Raw genomic sequence first — 19981 nt, forward strand, 5'->3', positions numbered from 1 at the left:
GATAGCACTTGCCTAGTATTTGAGGTACGAAAATACTGTTCGATATATCCTGACTGAGTATGCATGTATTATGTGACTGCATGATTTATATGACATGATATTATGCTGCATTCATTTGCATATTGAGCTATCTCTTTTGAGATGTCTGTTAGTAGGGATCCTATCCTGTTAGTGGATGGACTTCCATTGATTTGGGTTCGGCGTATCCACTAGTATTTCGGTATGTGAGCCACCTCCTGAAGCGACGGCACAGCGTGCTACATACCAGAGCCCGGTTTGTCTCTGTTATTTGATCCTTGACCTCGAGTTTATAGGGAGTTCACTTTGCATGCATGTTTACTCATACTCTCGTACTAAGCGTTTTATGCTCACATCTCATACTCTGTATTTTTTGGACACCCTATTCCATGGGGCAGGTTTGCGATTGGACGAGGCGGGTGGATCCAAGAGGGGCTAGGCAGTGGTTGGCCAGCTGGAGCTTCATCTAGGTTTTTATTCTGTTGTATTTGGATTAATAAAACGTTCGATCTGGTTGTATATCTATTTGGGTATTTACAGATTCCTTTCCTTGTGATTGTATTATTGTTTCTGGTTTCCGTAGTTTAATTCTGATTTCTGTTTAATTAAGTTAATTGCATGCTTAAGTTCTGCTTAGTAGGTGATCCAGTAAGGGTCACTACATTTATGGTATCAGAGCATGCATAGTATTCTTGGGATTTAGATTCTGCGTATGATAACCGTGAGGTACTTTTATAGATGGTGAACTATGATGACCAGAGTAGCCATGGTAGTGGAGGTGGACGCTGGGGAGATGATGATCGTGAGCGTCGTCGGGAACGCCATCATCGTCGTCATGATGATCAGCGTTTCAGTGTGCGCCAATTCTTACAGATGGGTCCGAAGACCTTGGTTGGAGGCGAGTCTCCGAAGGATGCGGAGAACTGGCTCTATCATATGGAGACGACTTTTCAGACGTTTCGTTATACTGAGGAGCAGAAGATGGAGACGCTGGGATATCTTCTGTATGGGCGAGCCCGTAGGTGGTGGAGGTTTACTTCTGCACCCTTTGTTGCGGCGAGAGGAGTGGCCACCTGGGCCGAGTTCCGCACATCTATTCAAAAGCTGTATTTTTCTCCTGCACTCCGACAGACAAAGGCAGGTGAGTTACTGAGCTTGCGGCAGGGAACGATGTCTATCGAGGAGTATCAGCAAAAGTTCTTTGATCTGTTGTCTTATTGCCCTGAGATTGCTGACAGCTCAGAGATGAAGTACAATTTGTTCCTTCAGGGCCTTAACCCTGAGATTCATGACCGTGTGGCGGTCAGTGACGACATGTCCTACGAGGGTTTGGTGAGCCGTTGTCACCAGGCGGAGGATAGCATTCGGCGGAACAGGTCTTTTTCTCAGTCTAGGCTTGCGAGTTCTTTGGGTCCCCGTGCGCAGTCTTTTAAGAAGTTCGGATCTACTTCTTCTTCCTCTAGTTCCGCTGGTGTTCGTTTTGGGAAGAAGGAGAAGTGCGACCATTGCGGGAAGAACCATCCGTCAGACAAGTTCCGTAGAGCTTCTGGAGCTTGTTTCCGTTGTGGAGAGGTGGGTCATCTCCGGATGGATTGCCCACTATCTGGGGGAGGAGGTTCTGGTTCAGGATCTGGTTCTAAGGCTACCGTTCAGCAGAGGTTGCAGGGACAGTCTGCTGGGAGTTCTCATTTGAGGCCGCGGGCTTCTGGCCAGTTGTTTGCCTTGAGGCATGATCAGGCAGTTGAGGAGAATGAGAAGGTCATCACAGGTACATTTTTGTTATATGGTATACCTGCTCTTGTACTTATTGAAACTGGTACATCTCATTCCTTCATTTCTGCACGTTTTGTTAAGATGCATAAGTTACTTTGCATTGCACTAGACGTAATAGTTTCTTTTTCTACTCCGACGGGCCAATCTGCTTTGGCTAAGCGTCTAGTGATGAGTTGCTCTTTAGAGTTCGAGGGTAACATTCTGATAGCGAATCTCATGGTTCTGGCAATGGACGATTTCGATTGTATTTTGGGGATAGACATGCTGACTACCTATCGAGCTTCAGTGGACTGCTATCAGAGATTAGTTCGCTTTCATCCTGATGGGAATGATAGCTGGTTTTTCTATGGAGAGGGAGCGCGACTGTTGCGTAATTTTGTGTCCGCAAGTGCACGGTGTCAAGTTTTAATATATGATGAGTAGAGTATCGTTCCCACGAGTATTGAAAATTTATATTCACACCAAGTCCTGTAATTAAAATAATCTCAACTTTGTTTAGAAAATCAAAGTTTTAAATTTAATAAACTAAAATAAAATAAAGAATCTAGAATTTAAAGGATGGCTTTGGGTACACGATCTGAGACGGGTTTTAGATACAAGATATCACTCGATTTTCATTCATGCAAATTATATCAATTGATTATATCATCTATTCCAATTTATAGGCCAAGAACCCTTAATTGTTATTTACTGCCTCTCCCGAGTGCCGAGTAAATGTTATTATTCTAATGCTAATTTCGATATCCCTATCAGAAATCAAATAACAAAACAATTTAATCAAGTTATATGATTTTCTTTCAGTGACCTCAAAGGAACTTGTAAGTCTCCCGAACTCTACAAAAATCCTAGGTTGTGTTTTCCTATGATCCTATTCAAAATCTCCTCTCCCGAAGGCTAGATTTCAAATAAATATAACAATTCAATTAGTGATCAAGTCATTGAAAGACAATCAAATCAAGAATACACAAATAAATTCTTAAGAACAAATAATATTAGGCAAAATAATAGTCAAAACATGAAACTCCAATCAAGATCCTTCAATCTCTAGAAACAACTAATAAGTTTATAATGAAATAATCAAACACATAGACATATCCAAAAATCTCATCATAAATCAAGACAAATAATAAAAATCACATAGTAGAGTTGATCTCCATCCCCAGATGAATTTTCTTTGTAAGGTGATTTGATTATCCCTTGTATTTCGCTCCCACGTCTCAAATCCATGTCTCAAGCCTACTTGAATGCGTAGTTGTGTGGTTCTGTTGTTTGGGTGCCGCTTCTTCTCCTCTCAATTCTCTCCAAAGTGTGCGTCTTTTGTGCGGCTTCTCTTGTGCGGCTCCTCCTCCCTAATTGTGCCTAAATATATCCTTTTATATGCCCCTAAAATCGTCCAAAAAAGCCCAAATAAAACCCAAAGTTTCCTTCCAAAAAAAATCACAAAATCTGTCTTCGCGACGGCACGCCCGCGTCTATTCACGCGTGCTCGCGCATGGCTCTCTGGTCTGAAATTCTGCATCGCGCGACAATTTTCAAAAAATCATATCTCACAATCTAACCGTTGGATTGAGATGAAATTTTGACAGTAGTTTCGAAACATCTCAAATTTTATTATGAACGGTGAAGATTGGATTTGGATTATTCAAATATTACCAGTAATTTTCTGAAGTTGCTGCTCATAATTCGTCTTTTCATTTCTTCTTGCTACTTTTCTTCCAATCCTTGAAACTCACAAAAATAACAACCAATACGCATAAAATTCACTCGATACATCACAAAATCCAAGTCAAATCATATATAAATTAAGTGCATAAATTGCACTTATCAGCGACCCCCGATGCCTTTGGTATCAGCTTTGAGAGTCTGTCGAGCTCTAGAGTCTGGCGGGGAAGACTACCTTATCTATGCAGTTGATCTGTCCGCTGAGAGCGTTGGGATAGAGAGTATTTCGGTTGTAGATGAATTCCCAGATGTATTTCCAGATGAGATTCCGATTTTCCTCCTGCTAGGGAAGTCGAGTTTGGCATAGAGTTGATGTCGGGTACTTTGCCTATTTCTCGAGCACCGTATCATCTGGCTCCATCAGAGATGCGAGAGTTGAAGAATCAGTTATAGGTTCTTTTGGAAAAGGGGTACATTCGTCCTAGTGTATCTTCTTGGGGAGCTCCTGTTCTTTTTGTGAAGAAGAACGATGGGTCTATGCGGTTGTGCATTGACTATCGGCAGTTGAACGGAGTTACTATGAAGAACAAGTATCATTTGCCTCGTATTGATGACTTGTTTGATCAGCTGCAGGGTACTTCGGTTTACTCCAAGATTGGCTTGAGATCTGGGTATCATCATATGAGAGTCCGAGATCAGGACGTAGCCAAGACTGCATTCCGTACTCGCTATGGGCATTACGAGTTTCTAGTAATGTCATTTGGTTTGAAAAATGCGCCAGCTATATTTATGGATTTGATGAACCGTGTCTTCAGGGAGTATTTGGACAAGTTTGTCGTGGTCTTCATTGACGACATTCTGGTGTATTCGCGTGATGCGGGCGAGCATGTTTCACACTTGCGGTTGGTACTTCAGACTCTTCGGGATGAGCAGTTGTACGCCAAACTGAGTAAGTGAGTTCTGGATGGATAGAGTGGTCTTTCTTGGCTATATCATATCCAGGGAGGGGATTTCTGTTGATCCGAGCAAGATTGAGGTTGTGCTTAATTGGTCACGCCCGACGACAGTTGCTGAGATCCGTAGTTTTTTGGGTTTAGCGGGATATTAACGTCAATTCATTTTGAACTTATCACAGCTAGCTCGACCTTTGACGCAGCTTACCCGCAAGGGTGTTGATTTCGAGTGATCCTTAGAGTGTGAGGAAAATTTTTGTGAGCTTCGACGACGGTTAACTTTTGCGCCAGTGTTGGCATTGCCGTCAGGATCTGGAGGGTATGTGGTTTACACGGATGCTTCTCTTCAGGGGTTAGATTGTGTCCTGACTCAGAATGGGCAAGTGATCGCGTACGCTTCTAGACAGTTGAAGCTGCACGAAGACAATTATCCAGTTCATGACTTAGAATTGGCAGCCATTGTGTTCGCTTTGAAGATCTGGCGTCATTATCTGTATGGAGAGACATTTGAGATCTTTACCGACCACAAGAGTCTCAAGTATTTGTTCACTCAGGCAGATTGTACATGAGGCATAGACGTTGGATGGATTTGCTTAAGGACTATGATTGCGAGATTAAGTACCATTCGGGAGCTGCTAATCTCAATGCTGATGCTTTGAGTCGCTAGGTGCGACTATCCGCACTTCAGACTTGTTCTATGTCTAGTGCGATCGGTGACTGTTGTTCTTCAGGGTATAATTTCAAGCACAAGAAAGGTATACAGAGTATCCAGATGTTTGCGATACTATCTGAGCCAACTTTTTATTCGCGGATTCGGTATGCCCAGATGTCTGATTCAAAGACCCAGCGCTTGGCTCGTCTAGCCAACGAGGGTAGTACGTCTTGATTTCACTATCAGTCATATGGCTTTCTGTGTTTGTCTGGTAGGCTTGTGATTCCGAAAGATGTAGAGTTGCGAGAGGAGATTTTGTCTCAGGCACATCGCACTAATTTGAGTATTCATCCTGGTAGCAACAAAATGTACAAGGATCTACGTACTCGGTTCTGGTGAAAGGAAATGAAACGCAGCGTGTATCAGTATGTTTCGAGATGCTTGGTCTGTCAACAGGTCAAGGCAGAGCACCGACGACCTAGAGGTTTGCTTCACAGCCTGCCTATTCCTGAGTGGAAATGGGAGTTTATCACGATGGATTTTGTGACCCATTTGCCGGTATCCTCGAGGAATTGTGATGCTATCTGGGTTTTGGTGGATCGACTCACCAAGTCAGCTCATTTCATTTCCTATAGCCGAGAGTACAATGTAGATCGTATGGCGCGGTTGTACATTCAGGAGATCGTTCGACTTCATGGAGTGCCTGTGAGCATTGTCAGCAATCGAGACCCCAAGTTTACTTCTAGATTCTGGAGGAGTGTTCAGCGTGCGATGGGCACTACTCTCAGTTTGAGTACTGCCTATCATCCGGAGACAGATGGTCAGTCAGAGCGCACTATCCGTACTTTGGAGGATATGCTTTGAGCGTGCACTATGGACTTTGGTTCAGCCTGGCAGGATCATTTGCCATTGATTGAGTTCGCGTACAACAACAGCTATCATACTAGCATTGGGATGGCTCATTTTGAGGTGTTGTACAGGCGATGTTGTCGGACTCCACTCTTCTGGAAAGAAGTGGGGGAGAGACAGGCTGAGGGACCGGAGTTAGTTCAACAGACAGCAGATGTTGTTGATCAGATCAAGAAATGGATTAAGATTGCACAGGATCATCAGGCCAGCTATGCTAATACTAAGCGTAGGCCTCCGCAGTTTGATGTTGGGGAGAAAGTGTTTCTGAGAGTTTCATCTTTCCGCAGGGTTCTCAGATTCGGCCTCAAGGGCAAGTTGTCTCCCAGATTTATCGGTTCATTTGAGATCTTAAAGAGCATTGGCGATTTGGCTTATCGTCTAGCCTTGCCACCGCATCTGTCCAGTATTCACGACGTGTTCCACGTATCTCTGTTACGACGGTATGTGGTGGATCAGTCTCATATTCTATAGCCGTCTAAAGTTCAGGTAGATAAGGATTTGACTTATGTTGAAAGACCTATTCGTATCCTGGATCATAAGGATAAGATCTTGCGAAATAAAGTTATTCCTATGGTTTTAGTTCAGTGGCAGTGTCGAGGCACTGAAGAAGCTACTTGGGAGCTTGAGAGCATGATGCATTCAGAACATCCTGAGTTGTTTTGATTTCAGTTTCGAGTTGTATTAAGTTATGAACTCTGTAAATTCTGTATTCGAATAAGATGTTTTGCTGGTTGTTTTACATTCAGTACTTAAGATTTGATTTCGAGGACGAAATATCTTAAGTGGGGGAGAACGTAGTAGCCCGTAACCAATTAAAGAGATTAAGAAACTAATCGCATTTGCTAAACTTGAGTTCGGAAGATTCGAAGTGGAGGATCGGAGGCTCCGAACGAAATCGGACGATCCGAAGGCAAGTTCGGACGCTCCGATCATTCTGCCAACAGATTTCATGGATGACGTCATTGTGCTGATGTAAGCAATGACGCATTATCGGGTTCGGACGACCCGAAGTCAAGATCGGATGGCCCGATCGTGTTCGGACGCTCCGAAGCATGGTTCGGAAAGCCCGAACTCCGTCTATAAATAGGAGGGCCGAGTTTCACTTTCAGTCGCACCATTCACCTCTTCTTTCTCGATTCCTTGGTCTTCCAGCTTAGATCTAGGGCATTCTAGGCGTCTCGTCGGGAATTCGGAAGTGGCGTAGCGATCCAGGCGTCGCAGCGGAGCTGTGGTCTAGTTTTGAGGCAACGACAGCAAAGGGCTAACGACGGACGAAGGTATAGCTTTTGCTTCCTAAAAATATTTAGGAGTATTCAATAGCCTAGTTAAGGCTTTTAGAGCACTATAATGATATTAGTATCATTTGGCAGTGTAGTGCGGACTATAGGCGTGGACTTAGGGCTGATAGCACTTGCCTAGTATTTGAGGTACAAAAGTACTGTTCGAGATATCCTGACTGAGTATGCATGTATTATGTGACTGCATGATTTATATGACATGATATTATGATGCATTCATTTGCATATTGAGCTATCTCTTTTGAGATGTCTGTTAGTAGGGTTCTAACCTATCCTGTTAGTGGATGGACTTTCATCGATTTGGGTCCGGCGTATACACTAGTATTTCGATATGTGAGCCACCTTCTGAAGCGACGGCACAGCGTGCTATATACCAGGGCCCGGTTTGTCTCTGTTATTTGATCTTTGACCTCGAGTTTATAGGGAGTTCACTTTGCATGCATGTTTACTCATACTCTCGTACTGAGTGTTTTATGCTCACGTCTCGTACTCTATATTTTCTGGACACCCTATTCCATGGGGCAGGTTTGCGATTGGACGAGGCGGGTGGATCCAAGAGGAGCTAGGCAGTGGTTGGCCAGCTGAAGCTTCGTTTAGGTTTTTATTCTGTTGTATTTGGATTAATACAGCGTTTGATCTGGTTGTATATCTATTTGGGTATTTGCATATTCCTTTCCTTGGAATTGTATTATTGTTTCTGGTTTTCGCAGTTTAATTTTGATTTCTATTTAATTAAGTTAATTTTATGCCTAAGTTCTGCTTAGTAGGTGATCCAGGTAAGGGTCACTACATAGGTCATGCGCTCTAAGTGATGTGTCACCAGCGTTTGGACGCACAATCACATGCATGGGATCGGAGCTTCTGAAGTGGAGATCGGAGCTTCCGATCAGAGCAGTTTGGAACGTGGCATGCATGCAGAGATCGAAGATTCCGATCGGGAGATCGAAGCTTCCGATCGTCGTCCATAAATAGGCCATCCGAGGGCCTCATCGAGGGTCGGGCAGTAGCGAGGAGCTTCCGGAGAAGCTGCAGAGCGGTGCTCAGGAGTTGGGGCCTTCAACAACAAATGGCTAACGATGGACGCAGATATAGTCCAAGATCCCTAATAGTAATATGGATTAACTATTAGCTTAGTTAAGACTTTTAGACCAGCTTAAGTGATATGATAATTATTGGCTTGTAGGCGTGGACCCTAGACTGATATTGCTAGGACTGCCCTAGAAGGTACGTAAGGTACTGACTCAAATTTTCAACAAGTATGCATGCTTATATATTACATTTTATATGTCATGATCTATGTTTTACTATTTTGTATATTATGTTGCATGTGCATATTCATGTTGAGCCGAATCTCCTTCGAGATAGCCATTTGAGTAGGGTCGCTCAGCCCTACGTTCTTGTTTTATTATCGAACACTGAAAGATTCCGAGATGATGGAGACTGACGCTACGATGATCCTCCATGAGTGGGACATCTTAAGAGTTACAAGGAAGAAATTGTAAATTTGGTTTCATTTATTTGTCTATGTTCGATTTTGATCTTTTATGTTATTCAATTTCAAAATTTGTCTATCCTATATGTTTTTTCTTCCCCCGAATTTGGTCATTTTTCGATGTAAAGTTGATACATTGTTAACTTAGTATCGACATGATGTCAGTGTAGAACTTAAGTTAGAGATATCATATAAGTGCGCTCGGAAAAAAAAATTACAATTTCGGGAATAACAGACCAAAATTATATAAATACAAATATATAAAACCAAATTTATAATTTTCCAAGTTTATAATATTTAAAAATTTTAAATATCTTGTGATTCAATAAATAATATAAGATAATGCTTGGATGGAAGGATTTGTCGCTGTGGATTTCGAATACATTCCTTGCTAATCCATGTAGATGCAATGTTAATTATGACATATTTGAAATACCTAATATGGATGTCATTTAAATCTTTCCTTTAAATAATTCTCCAAATCCAATCCTTCATTCCAAATCAACTCCTCTCATCTAAAAGCAACCTAAAAGAATTTGTATATTTAAAACATCAACATTATTTCTTTAAATATATGGTTTTCCTTCAATAGTAAAGCGTAATTTTATATGTGTGAAAATGTTAAAAATATATCCAATTTGGTGGGAAAATCAATGTTAGGGGTAGGATTGGGTCACGACCCATCACGTAACCCTTCTATCCAATCTCCGTCCCAAAAAAAATTGTACAGGACCCGAATATTCGTGATTCCGTCGAGTAGAGAGAGGATATCTCGATAATTTTTTCATGTTCAAGATTTTGTTTAAAAAGCCAAAACCAAAAATGTTTTTTTATTTTTTTTAAAAAAATACTATTTAGAAACATATATTTCTAAATTTAAAAAATCTTTAAACATATAATATTAAAATATTTTGGATAATGATTTAAAGTTTGTCAAGAAAAAACATCATATTGTGCATCAGATAATTATTAATAAAAAATTCGGATACAAATATCAGGTAAATTTTGTTAAATAGATTGTCAAATTGCATCTTTTTTTCTACATATTTGTTCTATTTAAATAATTATAAATATGAATTAATTAAATTATTGATTAATTTTTTTAAAAAACATGCACAGTAATAAAAGGTCATTAATTCTAATATTTGATCATTCCTACAATAAATAATTATGATAATTAAGTATAACACCCCAAATATTGAAGATATTGATCATTAGGATACCAAGGTGCATGCTCATATTCTCAACACTATAAAAACTATATATATATATATATATATATATATATATATATATATATATATATATATAAATAGAATTTCTTTCAAGTGCCCACCTACCATGCTCACCACCATGCCCACCAATGATGTGGCACTATTCTATTGGACCTACAATATATCACATCTTTATCACATCCAATAGAATAGTGCCACATCATTAATGGGCATGGTGGTGGGCATAGTAGGTGGGCACTTGTGTGTGAGAGTAGGGAAAGGTTACTTGTGCAATTTAACAAACATGCTATATATATAATTAGTTGATATATATTTATATACGTACATGTTTATATATAGGTGAATGTATGTGAGTGTAAGATTACTTGTGCAAGTAAACAAGATTGCTAAGTGTCAATATTGAGCTCAAAATGACCCTAGCTAGTTCTGTAGTAGCCCAGTTTCAATTTACAAGATTAATGGTTAATTATGTTTAGATCTAATAAATATTTTATTAACAAGTCAAGATCAAGAACTCATGGCATGAGAATGAGCAAGGGTTGATGGATTTGACCATGAGCTCGGGTCGGTCATGCGTAGCTCGGGTCGGTCATGGTTGATCAACAAGGGCTCGGGCATGGAGCTAGGGCTCGGTCATGTGTATGTGTTTGGCTTGGGTATGGAGCTTGGTTTGAGCTCGGGTCTTTACTTTGGGGCTCGGGTCGGTCATGATGAAAACCAAGATAGGGTTCGAACATGAGGGGCTCGGCCAAGGAAGAACATGGCTCGGGTCGGTCATGAGTGGCTCGGGTCGGGGCTTAGGGTGCTCAAGCAAGTGATGTGCAAGGCCAAGGTAGTGTTCGGTCATGGGAAGAGCACATGGTGAAGCCCTCATTTGTAAATCACCAAGTTGAAAAGAAATACAAAAATATTATCAAAGCTCTCTTGTGTTCTCATTTAAACACAAGCGCACACTTGCGCTACAAAAGTTGATTGTAGTACTAACAAGGGGCGAAGTTTATGAGCTAATGTCCCACGTGACCTTAGAAGAGCTAAGTTCGTGACAACTAGTACTTGATCAGAATTACTTTCAACAACTAAATCAATCATAAAAAAACAATTTTAATTATAAAAAAAAAACAAAAAAAAAAAGAACAAAAGCACTGAAGATTACCTTCTCCTCGTCTCCACCTTTGTCAGGGTGATGTTTCAACACCCCGTCTTGAAAGCTTTGTTCAGTTCATCCTGGGATGCGCTCTTTGTCACCCCAAGTATCTCATAGTAATCAGCATCAATATCACATTTTCTCTGCTCCATTATCTCAGAATAACACTTTCAGAAGTCCTTGATATCAAAGAAATTGATTCTTGAGCAAGAATTCCGACCTTTAATTTTCCAGAGAGAAATTGCTCGGTGCATGTGTGCATTTCTGCTAACAGAAAAGGTGGAAAGTTGGTCAGGTGTCCACTATTTGAAATTTTGACTTAACATTGGAAAAAAAATTTATTTCTACAAATCCAATAATATCTTAAATTCCAAAACAATATTTAAAATTGTAAACTTTCTGGTACACCGATAGTTCATATTTTGTATTTACAAGCTTTCCGGGGCGGCGAACGAGGAGATAGGAAGTTTGGCCAGGTTTCGATACATGTTTTTGGTCTAGTTGGCGCAGTTGGAAGTTGCTTGGGAGGATCTGTGCTGGTTGGTAGACTTTCTGGGTGCGACACAGATGGGAATGCATGCTACGAAAAATAGGGCATCTGGAACAAAAAAAGAAAGAAAACCGCTTTTCGAACAAAGAGGATAGGATAAATATTTTGGGAGTCGATTATAAGATTTTTTGGGGATAGAGGGACTTGAACCCTCGCGATTTTAAAAGTCGACGGATTTTCCTCTTACTATAAATTTCATTGTTGCCGCGATCAAGTTTTGAATGACTTTCTAGTATATATATGTGTGTGTGAGTGAGTAAACCCGGATTATTACTCTTACTAAGTATAACGTCCCGTATTTTTAACATTTAATAAAAGAGTTGCAGAAACAAAGGAGAAAAATTTTTCAAAACTTTTTAAACTATGCAGGGAGTGCATCGCCCTAGTAAATCAACAAAATAAAAAATATGATATACGGATGCAACCCTACATTTAAGTCCGTCTAAGATACGGCACGTCAAAACCTACTACTAACATTTAAATAGGATGGGAAAATGTGAGTTACTATAAATAAACTACTACATCAAATACATTTAAAATAATCGAGGAACTTCCATAACAAATATCAAACTAAAATGAACATTTAAAAGACGAAATATTTGAAATCCCAACTCATCTTTAAAATACTGACAATGAAAGTAATTAAACCATTACTTTTAAAAATCGTAAATAAAATATTGTAACAACATAACATAAATAAACATATGTAAATATTTTTCTTTTTAAATACATCAGAGCTTTTGAACTATTGTGTCATGCAATGTCTTCGCCTCTTAGACTCTTCAGCCGTGCTACCAAAGCTTTTTAAATCAAAACTGCTAAACCATCTGCACCATTCAAGTATAGTGAGTCTAAAGGACTCAGCAAGATTAAAATATGCATATCGATATCATTATTGCTTCAAAATACTTTAAACTTAAAATAGCTTGAACATACATAACATGATACCTTGAACTTGAGGAACTTTAACGTAAACATCATGAAACTTTAAACTTAAAATCTTGAACGTGAACTTCAAAACTCTTAAAAGATGCAAAGAACTTAAACATGGACATCAACTTACTTAACTTTAAATCTTGAAAATAGACTTCATGCATATTCTCAAAACTTTACCATTCCATTCTTAAATAAACAATTACACTTAACATTTAATGAAAATCATGCAACTTGGACAAACATTAGACCTTGAACATAAATCATGAAAATAAACCCTGACCCTAAACCATGAACATAACATATCATGACATAAACATAAACATGAACGTGAGCATGATATTAATCTTAATTGATGAATTATGTGAGGTTGTGGCTACCGTCTGATAGGCCTGAAATTATCTTTTACTGTTGATCAACAAGTAATTGAAAGGTCCCTTCGGAACTTATCCCGAAGTGCCAGTCCCGTATCTTTCCATCACTAACTCATAATTGGAAAGGCCCCTCCGGAGCTTATCCTGAAGTTTCAGTCCCGTAGATTTGGAAAGGTCCCTCCGGCACCCATCCCGAAGTACCAATCCCGTATTGTCACCACAAAAACACTTAAGACAACAAAATCCTTTATGCTTCATCATCATATCATTTCATCATCTTATCATCTTATCATATCATCTTACTTTCATCATAACTTATCATTCATCATATCATTATGAAATATCATTGTTTCATCTTAACTTCCGTCATAACTTTCATCCATAAACATAAAACTTTACTCGATAACTTCATGCATGCAATAGATGATTAAAAATCATACTTTCATATTGAACATAGGTTTCATGAATGAAAATTAAACATGTGCATGCATCACATAACATAATCGGTTCACGTAAGTCGTTCTTTTCGTTCTTGACGTAAAACTTGAAAGTTTTTGCATAGGAACTCTTAAACATACTTAAAACAACTTAATACATCATAAACATGCATTTAGAATTTAAAACACGCAAACAAAGTGTAAGGGGGCAGAAACATCCTCGCTCGAGCGGCACCAACTCTCGCTCGAGCGAGACCCATTCTGAAGTGACATTTTGCAGGTGATGAAACTCTATTTGTCAGTCACAATTTGGGAAAGTGATAAACATGAAAGTTCTATATTTTGATCTTTGATTTCTAATGCCGAAAACCTCACTTCAATTGGAGTTTTCAGTAAAAAGTTATGCTCATTCTTCCGAGATATGTCACTGTCGGAAATTCAAAACATTTGACACACTTCGGGGCATTTTTGACCAATCTTCCAAAGTGATTTTCACAAAACTCAAAACATAAAAGATGTAGATAAATGAGGTATATTTCAAATAAAATTGGCCTCATATCATTTGGATTAGTAAACTAGTTTTAGTCATCAAAATGGTAACAAGTGCCGCTAATCCGGAACAATCTAACACATGTAACATTTCAAAACATTAACTCAAACTAACTCAATACTTCAAAATATGGTATTTTCTACTACTCTAGCTATATACTTTAAATAAAATATCCCTTGAAACTTCAAGAACACATAAAAACTTAAAAGAAACATGTATCTCTTGAATCAAATTCAAGAACATGACAAAAACGACGTACACTTCACGATTTCATCAATTCATAACTTGATACTCGTAATTTCATGTTTCTTCAAAATCATAAACCATTAAAACATGCACATCAACATACATTTTCATATTAAAATAATTATAATCTTGAATGGGTTTCAAAACCTTAAAATACTTTTTGAAAAACTTATCTTTGATCTTTGAAGAACGAAATCAACATGGACTTGTAGAGATCTATCCTTACTCAAACGGAATCAAGACATTCTAAAAAGGTAACCGAATGAAGATGAAATCCAAGAGGTTGTTAAGTTGTTCCTAAGATCAAAATAACACTTTTATATGATGAGAATACACCAAGAATCAAAGAAAAAATATAAGAAGAAAGGGAATAGAAAATATGTGCAGAAATGTCTTACAAGATGGCTTCGATCTAGGCTGAAACATCCACCAAAAATAAAGATTCATAGCTCAATTCGAAGGTACGGATGTAAGGAAGATGACCCTTCAAACAGAATGAAGTTTGGACACCGGATTAAGAAGATATGAGTCATCTATGGCAGCTGCACATAGGGAGGCGAGGTGAAGGATGTAGAATCAGAAAGAAGGAGAAAGAAAATGGAGGAAAAGAATGGGGAATGAACCGTGTGATTGGGGTGACAAATGACAAAAGGATTGATTGGTATGGGGTAGGAGAAGACAAAACCTTTAATTGAGATGGGGTAGGGGGAGAAAATAATAAGAGGCGATGGTTGGAAATACTACATCAAACGTAGTTTGTTCAACGCACATCAAACTCGACTAATAAGATTTTTTATCCTCTCGATGATTAGAATAAAACTATAGCAATATTATACTCAAAATACTCGTGAAATTATTTTTTACGATATTGTTAATAGGCTAGTCTCATTTTTATCAGTCCAAGATTAACTAAATCGTGAAAATATTTAGATATTTTGTAAGAAATAAATATATATTAGGCATATATCTAACATCAATTAATTTAAATCATGAATTTACACTTCATAAATGAAATGCACAAAACCATTAAAATCATTTAACAAAATAAATAAACATATATTTTAATACATGAAATATCAACTTTTTAAATCATTCACACAACACATAAATATATTTAGTTGATAATAAAATTTAAATCATAAATAATAAAATACAATAACTTAAAATTCATTTAAAATTCTTTTAATAAATCATTAATAAATTTATGGATTTTCCGGATATTACACTAAGTCCCCAAAGACTTAGCCTCTTCTTTCCTTTTATTTACTGTAAATTCCAGATACAGGAGAAAAGGAGACACACCCGGAGAAAAATTATGCATGAGTTTAAAATGCTAGATTATTATGTGTTTGTTTGTGTAATATATGTCGTATGGCCACTTTAAGCTTGCAAAGTCGACGCAGCTCTATGTATTTAAATAAATTATAATAAAGTTTCCGCTACTGATCATCGTTATAATAAGGTTAGATTATGGTGGGGCCCACATTAAGTCCATACATAATTGTTATATGAGCTGAAACCCAATAACATTCAGTTCAATCTATTAATAAAATTATTAATAAAATATATTATAATATTATTTCGGGACGGGTCGAAAATCCCGTCTGAAAAAAGTTTTATTCCCGATCCCTCTCCCAATATCAATCGGGACGGGAAAAATCAAGAAAATTCTGGTCGAAAAAATTTCGGATTGAGATTTTTTCGAGACGAGAACGAGATGGAATTCGTAAAGGATCGGGATTTCGGGAAATTTTTCCAGCCTACTCAATGTCCTGACTATACTTAGAGAAGTATAACATTACCATGACCCAATTTGGCGATTCGGTTCCTCATATCATCTATGAGTGCATAGTTGTGTCTGATGAAAGTCTAAACCAAATTTTTAGAGTGTTTTCTGAAACGTTGGAGGATCAATTAAGTTGAGGCCAGACCTAATTACAATAGGCCTAGATATGAGCCATTCGATAACATGAGCTAGGGATCAGCTGTCAGCATACTCCTTTTTTTTTTTTCTTTTTTTGTTTTTTTTAATGAACAAAAAGATTTTCATTAATCCTGCAATTCATCAATTACAACTTTCTTATAGCCAAGAAATAAATTAATCCATCAACTTTCCAAACTACAATAGTCGAGCAAGAAAAAGAAAATTTAGACAGACTATGGGCAACAACAATGAGTAATTGTCGTCGAATACGATCAGGGCCGTTCCTTTAGTGAGTCAAAAGAGTCCATTGACTCAGGCCCAATAAATTTGGGAGCCCACAATTTTTTTAAAAAATCTAGTAGTATAGATAGAACTATTATAGCTCAATCAAAATTTATTTATCCAACTTTTTTCAAAGCTAAACGGAAGTCGGCGATTCGGTAGAAAAAACTAGATATTCAAATTTCACGACAGAAATTATATTTCTTTCGAAGGTTTTTTTTTCAATTCTCTCGTGCTTTATATTTTTCTTTTTTTTTTTGTTTATTTGATTAATTCATAACTAGATTTAGATATAGAGATATTTTAATGGATTAATGTATAATTATTTGAATGAAACGTTTGAATTATTGTACGTAAATTGCTTGATGAAATGTTTGAATTAGTTTTATGGTAACAATGATTATATTTTTCATAAAAAAATATGATAATTGAAAACTGTGAATTTGATTGTCCATATATACCATATAGTCACTCATATTCCAAAAGAAGTCATTGGCAAGATTTAATATGAAAAAATTTCTTTTCTTTCTTTCTCGGTAATACACTGTCACAAAGGAAATTGAAGAATAGTTGTGGTATTTTAGTTCAACTTCTGATTAATTCTCTAATCACATGATATAAATTATGGTTAGGAAATCTGATGTGAGCTGGAAATTATGATTTATTTTTTCTAAATTTCAATGAAGAAGAGGTGTATATAATTTCTCTGTGTGATTTATTTATTAAAATTTTCATTGAATTGTTAAATTCTTAGGTTTATGATGCCTCCTAAGTACATGTCGGAGTTTCAAAAAAGAAAAAGAACGCTAAATATTAAAGAACAAATTCGAAGTCAAGCTGGAGATATCAACAAGTACTTTGTTTCATACAAAAAAAAATAGTTTGAATTAGTATTGTTTAGTTATTTATATTCTCTTAAATGTGTTGATTTAAATTGAAAAGATTAACATGGAACTAAAAAACGTTAACACATATTATGCTTAAATAAATCATTTAAGGGCCTTTTTAAAAAAAGATCTACTCAGGCCTAAAAACCTTTAGGATCGGCCCTGAATACGATGAATCCCAAGTATACCATGAGCCAAAAGGAGATTGAATTTGGAAGATCACTGATCACTCGTGGCCAAAATATTTAGTAGTGGCAGTCACTACTCTGATTGCATTTGCCTCCAATGAGTCTACAAATGCCTAAATATGGGATATTTCATTTTGAATATAGAAGATCAGCCCATGCAAAATGGCAGGTTCAAAAATTCATTTTTTTTTTCTTCGTCATTTGTATTCAACATAGTAAACAAGTGATCTGGCCATCTGCCGAAGATTTTGAAAGGATTTCTCTGAGTCAATAGATATAACATATATTTGTCATCCATTATGTTCTCGCGTTATATGTATGCTGTCGACAGACGTGAAAACTTACATTATCGTGTCCAAAGTTGTGTTGTTCACCGGCCCCTGCACGTTTTGGAATAAACATATGGAGCGTGGAAATATTAACGGATAACTCAATTGTGGGCGTCCAACACATAACGATGGTCTGAACTCTAATATCATGTTAAAATTTGGATTTGGTCATAACTCAACCCAAAAGCTAGCTCAAGGATGAGGGTCATCCAAGATCATATATCAGCTCTCAGGAATTCTATTAGTTTATCAAACTGATGTGAGACATATTTCAACATTTTCGTTCTGCAAATCACACCAATTTATCCAATTCACACTAAATAGGAAAACTATAAAAGTAGCCTCGTCGAATTCGTCTCAAAATCATGATCAAACTAGTATGATTTTCAAGCTTTGAATGGAAAATGAGGTCTAGCAATTGTCCAGCCTTTGCCGGAATCTCGACTGAAATCTGAGGAGAGCAGCACGGCCATGGTCAGGTTGGCTAGGGTGTGTATTCTTTGGCTAGTGTCTGGAGGGAGAGTGGATCATCAATCTTCAAATCAAGTGGCATTGTGCTCTGGTTCTTCGGTCGAAAAGATAGGGACTCTAGCTTCTGGTTCAAGCTAGCAACTGAATAATTTAGTCCACGAAAAAAGATCGGGCTGATCCAACGTTGACCGACAACTAAGATTAACGTCGTTAATATGCGCACTGGGACAACTCACAGGCACAAGCTATGCTGGTGGACACTGCACCGGCCGGCACAGAGCAATCACAAGTTACACCTATATGCTCTAGAGCCAAATTTTAGGACTAAAATGATATAATCGATCTGCTTAAAAACATCTTGATCATAACCTTAAAGTGTATATATGACAGATACTGAAGTTCTATTGCTCACGCCAACATCATATGAATTAATCACCACAATATATGATATCAGGTGTGCTATATGAACGAGTTCATGAAAGATTACTCAAATCATATTTACAAGATAAAGTTATTTTGAATGCATATAATCACGAGTCGATCATAATTGACAAAAAGCAGAGATAGTAAATTTAATATAGTCCATGTTGATCTTGAAGAAGAGGGAGTCATAGCCATACACAAGTACAGAAAACAAAAAAAAAAAACTTAATTCATTTCAATTCACATGAGATTACAAACAGCAGAAATATTTCAGAGCTCACAAGTCATACACTTGCTTCCCAGTGAATTTGACCTCAAACTGGTTAGTGTTCTTCCCAATGGATCTGGAGTTAATCCCGACTCCGGCACGACCGGGGTTCACCTTCTCCGGGTAGACTCCATCCTTGGGATGCAAATACTGCACCTCTCCGTTGGGGAACACCCTGTAAAATTGGTACTTGATCTTGTACTTGGATCTCAGTCTCACCCCCAAAGCAAGGCACTGCTCCTTACGCGCCAGTTTCAGCAGGTTCGGGCCCTCTCGCATGATGGCGGCGCCGCCGGTCGGCATTTCGAAGATCTGCTCCTTGGGGGAATCCCAGGTGATGACGTAGAATTCCTCCACCTGGGCTTTGCGCAGGAGCCCACCTGTGCTTCCGCCGAAGATGGGAGAAGGGGTGTTGGGGTCGAGCGTTGGCGGGGTGAAGCCGGAGGGAGCTTCGTCTGCCATGGCTTTGATGGGGCCGTTGGACACGGAGGAGGCGCCCTTCAAAGGCTTGGGAATCGAAAACTGTGCGAGCGATTGTTTCCATGGCGCCGCCACGCGGTCGGTGGACTTGGCGGCGGATAAGGTTGGGGTAAAGAGGGAGGTTTGTGTCGCCATAGCCATGGAGATTTGCTTGAATTGAAGAGAGGAATTTGATGGTTGGGTTAAGTGGTGGATTTCAAAATGGGGAGAATATTGATAAGAAAAGGAGTGTGGAGTGTGTGTGGAGGGAGATTTGGGTATTGGATAAGGGGATATGGTCAGACCAATTAGAATGTGTGATTTAGATACGCTGCCTTAGCCGTTGATTTTCGCTGCCTTTGCCATGTGTATCTTCGGATTAGTGTAATATATATGGGGATTGTTTCTCACGCTATTTTTCTATTATTAGATCTCGTGAAATCTTTATATTTTTATGAAAATTGACATGTGTGTTGATTATCCAATTGTTGTAATTTGATCACATCATGGGAAAAGTACTACAA

At 38.2% G+C, this 19981-nt stretch overlaps 1 protein-coding gene across 1 annotated transcript; it reads right to left on the reverse strand.

Moving 5' to 3' along the window:
• Window positions 1-18874: 18874 nt before the first annotated feature.
• On the reverse strand, window positions 18875-19691 carry LOC140874760 (photosystem I reaction center subunit II, chloroplastic-like). Its single transcript, XM_073278143.1, has one exon. It carries the CDS (start codon window positions 19617-19619, stop codon window positions 19008-19010), a length of 612 nt encoding a protein of 203 aa, XP_073134244.1. The 5' UTR covers window positions 19620-19691; the 3' UTR covers window positions 18875-19007.
• Window positions 19692-19981: the final 290 nt, after the last annotated feature.

Source organism: Henckelia pumila, chromosome 1, assembly GCF_033568475.1.
Source record: "Henckelia pumila isolate YLH828 chromosome 1, ASM3356847v2, whole genome shotgun sequence".
NCBI lineage: Eukaryota > Viridiplantae > Streptophyta > Magnoliopsida > Lamiales > Gesneriaceae > Henckelia > Henckelia pumila.